The following is a 10,741-nucleotide window of genomic DNA, read 5'->3' as shown; positions in this document are numbered from 1 at the left end:
TTTAATTTTCATTTTCTCCCTCCACCATGGGCAAAACTCGACAATCCTCCACACCCTCTGATCGTAATATCGACCCCACCTTTCCTTCTCAGGGACTTTTTAAGCACCCCCACGACTGTGACTCCGCCTTGAATGCGGCCGACATTCCCACGATCAAGAATCTGCTTGGTCTTGGTGACGGGGTGGATATTGCCAATCTTGAACCGGGACAGAAAGCCGAAGCCCTCCGTCTAGGGTGGGTTAGTTTTTACCTGTACCCATTTAGATACCGCCTCCGTTTTCCTTTCCCTAAACTCGTTCAAGACTTCATCTTCACCAAAACTTTGCCATGGCACAAATTTCTGCTGCCATTTAGAGAGTTCTTCTCTATTCTCTTGCCGCCGGTCAGAATACTGGTAAATCTGTCACTCCGGGCGACCTAGCCCATATGTACAACATCAGATCCCTGGGCTGGGGTCAATTCTCATCTGGGGCCGTGGAGAGGCCCCCTTCAGACACGTGTCAAAGTCCCGTGATGAGAAATGGTTTGAGGACTTCTTCTACGTGAGGAAGGACTCCATCCAGCCTCCTGCTGATTATATTTTTGAGAAATGGGTTCTAACTTCGAGTAAGTAGCCTTCCTGTCACCTGATTTATTTTATCTCGCTGCTTACTAGCTTACTTCATCGTCTTCGTGCAGGCCCCTGTGACCTTTCCCATATTGGTGCCAAGATCCTGCTGCGCAAAGAAATGTTCAATCTCGAATATGAGAGAAAGTTTCCGGACACTGCTTCTGGTTTTTCACCGCTTCCTCCTCCAATCCTCCTCGGTCGGCTCACGGTATATCTTCTGGTAAGACTTCTAGAGCCGTTTTAATTTGCATGCTGTTTCTGCTGATGTTTTAAGCATTCTGTCGTCTGAGACTATATATACTTGCAGGTTCAAAAGTTGACCAATTAGAAATCATCCTCCAAAGTGCCAAAAGAAAGAGACCTTCTGCCAGCCCTGATGTGGCCTCTGCCTCCAAGAGGAGTGCTCCTGCTGCTTCCTTCCAAACTCCTCCCACGCTTTCCAGTTCTGCTGCACGTGAGACCTTGGAGGTCGACCCGTTATCTCGTCATCCGCCTACTCCTCCTGCCAGTCCTCGTGCTTCGTCCAGCGGAGGCATTATTGCTCATTTCCCAGAGGGCTTTGGGAATATGGACAAGGTGCCATACTGGCCGGAGATTGACCAGCTGCTCTTCCCTCCTGTTGAGGAGACGTTTTCGGAGTTCTCCCCAGAGGAGATGGCTGAGAATGACGTGCACAATGCCTTCATGGTAAATATTCTTCGTCCTCTACCTGTTTGTCTTCTCTTGTTTAGATTTTATCTTTCAACTTTCTTGCTGACTTTTGATTTTTCCTACCCCAGACCCTCCAGTCTGCACTCTACAACAGGAAAATGATCAACATAGTGCAGACCACTAGCCGTGCTACCAACGTCAAGAACCAGGAGCTGAAGGGGACTATTGCTGATCTGGCGCAGCAGCGGGCTGATCTGATGGAGCGAGTGGTGGAGCTGAAGACTGAGCTTACTGTCACCAAGAAGAAGCTGAAGGAGGGGGCTGATCAGCTGGCTCGCACTCAGGCGGTGTGCAACACTTTCTCTGACTCCCTCAAGCGCTCTGATGAGAAGATCAGTGAGCTGATCTCCTTGGCCACCAATGTTGTTGCCTATGCTACCTGGCGGGGAAAGATCAACGAGATGCGTGTTGCTCTCGTGGAGGCTCCTACCCAGCAGGCTATAGAGGAAGAGGAGAAGCAGCTGGAGATGCTCTACCCCACCCAACCTGATCTGAGTGTGCTGATGCCTGAAGTTGGGGAGGTGAATTCTCCTGCGCTGGCTGAGCAAGCTACCGGGGATGGAGCTGGAATGTCCCGGATGCTTTCTTGACGGAGCTCGGGAAGCTATGGCGGTGAGGATGTGCAAGGCGGTGCGGTACACTAAACGGGAGGTCAGCAGGCAGAGGAGATGCCAGAGGTGGAGGTCATTAATGTGACCGATAATTAAGTATTTCTATGTTTTGATGAACTTTTTGGCAGTCTGGCCCAGAGGTGGCAGACTTTGTAAGTTTTAGAACTTTCCTTCTGTGGTTGCTCCGCCAAGGTGGCGGTTAAACTTGGGGCCGTATTTTGGCCATGTTTTGAAATGCCCTTTGTCATAGTTTGGCAAGGTTTTAGTTTTACATATCGTATGCTTGTTACTTATTTTCCCTATTTTTAGGAATTTTGCCGTGTCAGCCTGCTTGAATGATTTAGGCGAGTCCTGTCAACCTGAAAAGGTCGATGTTCTGACTCAGCTAGCTGCCGTGTCAGCCTGATAGCCGATTTAGGCATATGCCGCAATGTAAGGAGGAGTGGCCGTGTCAACCTAGGAGGCTGATTTAGACCAGCCTGGTCAGCCTGAATAGGCTGATCCAGACTAAGCTAGCTGCCGTGTCAGCCGGATGGCTGATTTAGGCGTATGCCGCAATTTTGGACTACTTAACCTTGTTCATGACGCAAGGTGTGTTCATCACGTTTAAAGCCAGCAAGGGCGTAATTTAGGCAAGTTTATAGTCGTTCTAGGACCAATGGGACGCTGCAGAATTCTGGTAGCGCAGATATCCCTACGTTCCATGTTCGTGTGCATGCATGTTGGGGCCCTGATTAATTGAGATTAGTGCGAGCTACGTCCAGAGGGTGGTATCAGGGGTATCTGGGTAAGCGTATTCAGCTGTCAACCAGGCTCCCTTTCGTATGTTCCACATCACTTTGGTGAGGGTGCTCCTTGTGGAGAAAATAGGTTAGGCATGTTGGAGTGCCATGTGCCTTGTCACCCCGCGTTGGCAGTTGACAGTCCTGCTAGACATCCTTTCAAAGTACCGTAGACACTAGGATTCAAAGTGATGTATTTAGAGAAGCCTGAAAATAAGAAAATCTATTAAAATGATGTGAAGTACCTGTCGCCATCTCATGGGGTACCAGAGCAATTGTGGTCCCAGGACGCTGCCAGACCACACCACCTAATAGTAGTTTAAAGTTTTAAAAGAGCTATAGACACCAGAAATAAGAGTGAAATTGGCAGTATGCCTACTACCGGATTTTTATTTTAACTTTAAAAGTGATTTGGCTTTTCATAGTACATCATTCTGAAAGCTAAAGTCTACTTATTATTAAAAGTAATATCTCTTCAGGTGAAGTATGTTCCATGGCGTTGTATGATTTGACCGTCCATAGTTATCAGTCTGTATGCACCATGGCCAACAACTCCTTCTACCTGGTATGGTCCTTCCCACTTGTAGGCGAATTTGCCTACTTTTCGATTCTTGGTGTTTTGAAACACTTCTCGGAGAACCAGGTCTCCTACCTCCAGGAGCCTGACGTTCACATTCTTGTTATAACTCTTGGCCACAGACTGTTTGTAGGCAGCCAGACGGATTTTTGCGCTTGCTCGCAGCTCGTCAATTGTGTCCAGGCTTCTGATCATCTCTGTATTGTTCAGTTCCCCTGTCATATTTTCATACCTGTGAGTGGGAACTAGAACTTCTGACGGAATGACTGCTTCTGTGCCAAGCACCAGGCTGAAGGGTGTTTGACCTGTTGCTATCTTTGGCGTCGTTCTATCTGACCATAACACTAGTTGCAATTCATCTGCCCACTTTCCTCCTAACTCCTGTAACCTCCTTCTCAGATTGTCCATAATGATCTTGTTGTTGGATTTAGCTTGCCCGTTGGACTTCAGAGTCCTAGGTGCTGACTTTTTTAAGGTGATGTTCTACCTGGCACAGTATCCCTCGGTATCGTTGGAGATGAATTGTGAGCCATTGTCACATATGATTTCTGATGGGATACCAAACCTGAAAATGATGTTTCGTTTTATAAACGAAATGACCTGTTTATCTTTTACCTCTGTGAATGCTTCTGCCTCTATCCACTTGGAGAAGTTATTTGTCATTGCTAGCATCCAGGTTCTGTTTCCTGCGGCCCGTGGTAGAGGGCCTACTATGTCCATGCCCCATGCCATGAATGGTCAGGGAGAAATGATAGGGTGCAGGGGCTCTGCTGGCTGATGGATCATTGGTGCTGAGCGCTGGCAGGCGTCATATTTTCGTGCGTACTCTGTTGCATCTGCCTTCATTGTAGGCCAATAGTATCCCTGTCTGAGGGCTTTATTTGCCAGACTCCTGCCCCCTGCATGGTTTCCACATTCGCCACTATGGAGAGCATGTAACACGATCGTGCTTCTTCCTTGTCCAGGCACCGTAGGTAGGGGCCTGCTAGCGATTTTCTGAATAATATATCATCAATAAGTATGAATCTGGAGGCCTTCACTCTGAAAGCTCTCACTTCCTTCTTGTCATCTGGTGGCTTGTTATGGCGCAGCCAGTCTAGGTAAGGTGTGCGCCAGTCGCCTGTTTGTTCGGCTTTTTGGTCAGGCGTCTGCCTGTGTGGCTGGGAGTCCTCACCTTCCTTTGTAACTGTCTGGACTTCTTTCTCGCTCTGTGGATCCTCCAGTTCACCTTTATCTATTTCATCTGCCTTCTGGATGGAAGGCTCCAGCATGTGTGCTATTGGAATGCTGGATAGTTCTGTTGGTTTAAATGTTGCCCCCAGCGTTGCCAAGGCGTCTGCTTCCACATTCTGATCTCTTGGGATCTGCTTAAGCTTGCAAGTTTCGAATTTTTGTTTTAACTCCTTTGCTACTTTTAGGTATACAGTCATCTTCGAATCTCTGGCTATAAACTCATCATTCACGTGGTTGACTATTAATAGAGAGTCACTGGATATGAGCAGGTGCCTGACCCCTAACTCCAAAGCTAGCTTCATTCCTAATATCAAGGCCTCGTACTGTTTCATTGTTGGTTGTCTTGAATTCCCATCTTATCGCTTGCGCTATCGGTCTCCCTGTGGTGACCGCAGGGATTAATCCCACGCCGCCCCCTTTGGTTGGAGGCTCCGTCAATATGCATCTGCCGGACTTCGTCTCCTTACTTCCTTCTAAGGTGAGGATCTCCGTATCTGCCCATTCGGATGGTCAAATCAAGTCTGATACGAAGTCGGCCTGTGCTTGCGATTTGATTGCTGTTCTAGGGTCATATTGGATATCGTATCCACTGAGGTGTACGGACCATTTTGACATTCTGCCTGATAGTTCAGGCTTCCTCATGATAGATTTTAGCGGGTAGTTGGTCACGACATGTATGATGTGGGACTCAAAATAGGGGCGCAGTTTGCGAGATGCTACTACCAATGCTAGTATTAACTTTTCAAGAGATGTGTACCTGGTCTCTGCCGGTAGCAAAGACTTGCTCACGTAGTATACCGGCTTCTGCTCCTTTTCTTGCTCTCTGACCAAGACAGCACTTACTGCCACTTCTATGACGGCCAGGTATAGGAATAGTGGTTTTCCTGGCTTTGGCTTCGACAACATGGGTGGGCTGCTGAGGTAGTGCTGCAGTTCTCTGAAGGCTTGCTCGTGCTCAGAGGTCCATTCAAACTTCAGGCTTTTCCTTAGTACGTCGTAAAACAGCCTGCATTTATCTGAAGATCTTGAAATGAACCTGTTCAGGGCCGCTACCTTTCCAGCTAGTCTTTGAACATCCTTAGGCTTCTCAGGCGACTCCGGCTGCAAGACGGCTTTGATCTGTTCGATGCTGGCCACTATTCCTCTTTGGGTTACTATATAGCCTAAGAATTTGCCAGAAGATACTCCGAAGGTGCACTTAGATGGATTTAGCTTCATTTTGTATTCTCCGAGGGTCCTGAATGCTTCTGCCAGATGCAGCATATGATCTTTGGCCTTTTCTGATTTCAACACCATGTCATCAATATACACCTCCATTGTTCTTCCTATCTGTTCTGTGAACATTCGGTTAACCAGCCTTTGATATGTGGAGCCTGCGTTCTTTAGGCCGAATGGCATGACGTTGTAGCAATATATTTCTCTTTCAGACATAAATGTTGTCTTCTCTTGATCTGCAGGATCCATCTTGATCTGATTGTATCCACTCCATGCGTCCAGGAATGTTAACATCTCATGTCCAGCTGTCGCATCTACCATTGCGTCAATATGAGGCAGCGGGAAGGGATCTTTAGGGCATGCTTTGTTGAGATCGGTGAAGTCCACACATACTCTCCACTTCCCATTCTTCTTAGGCACCACCACTACGTTAGACAACCATTATGGATATTTTACTTCTCTTATTTTCTTCGCTGCCAACAGGCTATCTACTTCCTGGTTGATCAGCTTATTACTCTCCGCTGCAAACTTTCTTCTTCTCTGCTGGACGGGTTTACACTTTGGGTCCACACTAAGCTTATGTGTTATGATGGACGGATCTATTCCTATCATGTCATCGTGTGACCATGCAAAACAATCCATGTTATCCTGTAAGAACTTGACTAGTTGCTTTGTCTTAATCTTCCTGTGCATCCCGCTCCAATGAGCACGGTTCGTTCTCGGGTGCGGCTTGTCCAGGATGATTTGATCCACTCCTCCTCTGGGGTTCGATATATTCGTCTGGATAGGCGGCTTCACGTAATTGCTATTCGGGGGGGCGGTGCACTTGAGTGCCTTCTTATAGCAACCTCTAGCTTCCTCCCGATCTCCTCTTATTGTTTCTACTCCCCATGGTGTGGGGAATTTTATGCACCGGTGGTATGTTGAAGGGATCGCTTTCATCCGGTGCAACCATGGTCTTCCCAAGATGACGTTGTAGGTGGAGGGGCCGTCTATAACCAGGTGCACGACTTGCTTGTTGACTCCTCCCACATAGGTTGGGATGGCTATCTCGCCTAGTGAGTGGTTGTTTCTCCACTGAAGCCTACTAGTGGAATAGTCTTCTTCTGCAAATCCTTCTCGCTGAATCCCATATTTTCTATAGTTTTCAGCATGATTAAGTTGACCGAGCTTCCTGTATCTACCAAGACCTTTCTAACTGTGCAATTGGCCATTGATAAGGTGATAATAAGTGCGTCATGATGTTCTCGTTCATCGTATGTATCTCCTTCATCAAAGCCGACCCATTGGCAGTCACTTTGTGAGAAATTCTGCAAGAATTGGGGCTTTGTCTCCTTTGATCTCTCGTAGCACGTCTTTTAGCTGCTGAATATGTCAGCCCGCTTAAGTCTGAGCCGCCTGTTATCACGTTTATGATTTTGGTGCATGTGGGTGGGTCTGCAGGCTTGGTAGAGCCTACCTTATCATGCTGCTTGCCCCCACGTGGTAATCGGTGGCTCAGCATTCCTTGTTCGTACAGGCGCTTGATCTCTCTTTGTAATGTGTAGCAGTCCTCAGTGTTGTGTCCGATATCACGATGGAACTCACACTTCTTTTTGCTATCCTTTCTCCAAGCTTGCTCTCCCATTGGTGGGTTGGGCCACCTGACTCCATCTCCCATCTCCCTGAGTGCCTTCAAGATTCCTCCGATACCTGTAGTGAATCCATATTCTGCCAGAGTGGGGAGTAGCTGATTTTCCTCGATTCTGTTGACTCCCCTTCCATATGGTCTGTATCTCTCATCCTTCTTGCTGGTGGTTTGCTTTCTTCCTGATTTTTCCACGGCTGAGGTACTAGAGATACTCGGCGTGCTTAGTAAGCTGGCTCTGGCTAAGATATCTTCCTCCAATCTGATTGCGGCAGCTGCTTTCTCCTGCACCGCCTCGAAACTATGGCATGGATGCATAGTTAGCTGCTTATATAGGTCGGAGTCGTGGTGGAGGCCTCTTCTGAAGGCTTCTACTGCTGTTGAGACATCACACTCTCATACTGCTACCTTCTCATTGTTGAACCTGGTATTGTATTCTCCAATGCTCTCTCCCCGCCCCGGACGATTCCGTACGGATCTCCCGCATGCTTCGCGGTTTTTACGCCGCTTGCAAACTGTTGAGTAAATGCGTTCACCAATTCAAAAATGTGGATATCGACCTATTGGGCAGGCTCACAAACCATCGAAGTGCTGGTCCTGTTAGGGTGGACCCGAACCCTTTGCACATGCAAGCCTCCTTGACTTGCCCTGCAGCTGTTACTGTCATCATCTTCTGCTTGTACTGGCTTATATGATCAAAGGGATCTACTGTGCCGTCGAAGAGAGGCATATTTGGATTTATGAATCCCTTTGGCATGGCTGTGATGGATATGGTTTCCACGAACGGTGAATCAGCATAGCTGTCTAATGCCGCTTTCTCGAGTGGGGGTGGCAATCCTGGGACCCTGCTCAGTATTTCTTTTAACTCCAAATACAGCTGATTCGTTATCTTTGCTGAATCTGGGTCCACCGTCATCGCTTTTCTTTGGTTTAATATATTGCCTCCTGATCCGAGCTCTTGAAGGTTCTGATGTGTTCCAATTGCTAGAGGAGTTGTTGTAATGACTGTCCCCTGCTGCCAGTCCATTTGTTGATTTGACTCGGATCCTGCTCCAGGCGTCTGATCGATTGTGGCGGGGCTAGGTATCCCAACCCTTGTGGGGTTATCATTTCATTTGATGGTATCGTGGACAGATCCAATCTCGTTATTAATTCAGCCGGTACCTGTCGAAGTGGATTCCTGCTGCCTGATGCCTCCTGCGTCAGATCTACTAGTGTAGGCCTTCCCACGTCTTTCCTGCTTGCTGGGGTGACAGACTGCTGTTTGAGGATGTCTATTTGTGCCCAGAGCTCTCTGTCCCTCCTTCTTGCTTCAGTTTCAGCTTTCCTCTGGTCTTCTCTCATGTTTTCCATAGCTTTCTGAAGATTTTCTACACCAGTGAGTAAGATTTGTGTGGGACTAGGTGGCAGAGGGAGGTTTGAACTTCTTTGTTCCTTTATCCGATCCGGCTTGGTCGCGACAATGGAGTCCTAGGAGGTAAAGAGGTTTTTGTTGTCGGTATGATTCTTGGGGTGTGTCCGGGAGCCTGTGTAGCCACTGTTGTTGTCGGGTTTTGAGTAGATGGTGGCGGTGGAGATGGTTTCCTGCTCCCTGACACAGCTTCAGATGCTTGCTTATCCATTGTATATCTAGAATATCAACGATTGACGACCACAATGCCCAAGTGTGGGCGCCAAACTGTTTAGGTATTTTTTTACCAAGTTGATTGATTAGGGTCAATGCAGTCTTTATTCGTTGGTTAGTTGTATGATTGCTCGTTTGTTGATACTTAAATAAAGAAATAAATATGCAATGTAAATTGACACGTAAGATTTGGTGACGCGGAAAATCCAATATGGGAACAACCGCGGGAGGGACGGTACCCTGCCAAGTATTGCACTATTTGAATAGGAGGATGATTACAATTGTGGCACGAAGCTAATCCGGCTGGCCCTAAGCGTCAGGCCTGCGAAATCTTGGACGAATGTATATTCGAGTATAATAATATGCCGTGGTGTTGATGTGATATTGAGTGTGAATGTGTGAATGCGGATGTGTTGGAATGTCCTTCTTGATTTGCTTCATTGGCTATTTATAGGGTAAGAACCCTAGATACGTCCTACTTTGAATATGGAATGGGAATATAATTTGCATAAAAACTCTTTCCATACTTGGCCGCCTTTCCCAATTCTCCCTGATCTCCCTAACTTCTCCCTAACTCCTCTTTCCTTAATCCGGACGCCTTCCATGATGGGCTCCTGTTCTCCCTTGAGCCCGTTTCCCCTTTCTCCAACCGCGGGCTTCCTTCCTCCTTATCACTCCTTCCATAGCTTTTTACTTTATTAAGTGGGCCTTTTTTGTTGTGCTATTTTTAGCCCAAACACACATCCTTTAGGTGTGACTTTTAGGGACCAGTTGATCACCGCCATCTGTATGATAATAACGTCAAAACCGTTATTAGGTAATCGTTAATCAACTTATAAAATACGAAGTATACCCTAGTGAACCTATAAGAGATTTATTAATGTTATCACACTAATTTGTGGAGGACACAAGCTCCAACAAACTCCCACTTGTCCTCACAAGTGTATGTGCGATAACCGATTCTCATATCCTAAAATTTCTCCGACTCAATGTAAAACAATTTGCAAAATCCGTATTCACAAAGGTCGTATTTTACAAGTGATCTGTATCAAGAGTGGTTTCCCCGACTAGATAGTAACTTAACTGATAAACGAATCATCATTCGAGCATGGCCATGCATTTCAGTTACAACTCCTCGAGTGGCCCTGAGAAATAACTATACCTGATAAAGGTTGGATATTTTCCTCAACTCGAATCCTGCAGATGTAAGCACAGTATGAAATGACCCAGAAAAAATCTACTTAGCCTCCGATTCACGGCATCCGTGAGAAAGAAACCAAAGTCACCCAAAAACTGCCTTAATCTCAAGAGACAGTCGATAGTCAAAAGAATCGACTCTAGGAACACAATGGATGTCCTATCCATGACCTGACACCGAATGTTTTTAAACATTTAGGACTTCATTACGTTGTCACAAAAATTTGTCCTATGAGGTATCATTATAATCTCGCATCTGTGATCGATCAGTCAACCGTTTGACTTATGGCTCGTTGAACCCACCATCAATCGACTGCACAATATAATAGCCAGAGTTATCAGCTCATTAAGGCGATTACAGACCAAACAAAATATAATGTAATTCAGTTCACTTTGTGGCGTTCAATGTTGTCAGTACAATCCACATGAAAAACAAAATATTATATTAAAACGATGAAGTTATAAATAGTATATGAAAAAGATAATGTATCAAATCCATAATCAACTACTACAACTCAGGAACACGTTTAATTCCCATGGAAATAACGTGCCC

General features: G+C 46.4%; 1 protein-coding gene across 1 annotated transcript; it reads left to right on the top strand.

Annotated features, from left to right (window-relative positions):
• Positions 1-729: 729 nt before the first annotated feature.
• Positions 730-1,912, top strand: LOC141601555 (uncharacterized). The gene is made up of 4 exons (XM_074421848.1): positions 730-831; positions 1,008-1,298; positions 1,391-1,727; positions 1,836-1,912. The coding sequence occupies exons 1-4, from the start codon at positions 730-732 to the stop codon at positions 1,910-1,912; spliced, it is 807 nt and encodes a 268-aa protein (XP_074277949.1).
• Positions 1,913-10,741: the final 8,829 nt, after the last annotated feature.

This window comes from Silene latifolia, chromosome 9, assembly GCF_048544455.1.
Source record: "Silene latifolia isolate original U9 population chromosome 9, ASM4854445v1, whole genome shotgun sequence".
NCBI lineage: Eukaryota > Viridiplantae > Streptophyta > Magnoliopsida > Caryophyllales > Caryophyllaceae > Silene > Silene latifolia.
Note: the sequence above shows the minus strand (reverse complement) of the source record. Positions and strands in the feature narration are given on the sequence as shown.

Excerpts from the sequence above, each read along its gene's own strand:
- LOC141601555 (XM_074421848.1), top strand. The coding sequence starts at position 730 with ATGTTCAATCTCGAATATGAGAGAAAGTTTCCGGACACTGCTTCTGGT. Across the intron at positions 832-1,007 it reads GGCTCACGGTATATCTTCTG|AGGAGTGCTCCTGCTGCTTC; the intron begins GTAAGACTTCTA and ends TCTGCCTCCAAG. Across the intron at positions 1,728-1,835 it reads GGGAAAGATCAACGAGATGC|TTGGGGAGGTGAATTCTCCT; the intron begins GTGTTGCTCTCG and ends TGATGCCTGAAG.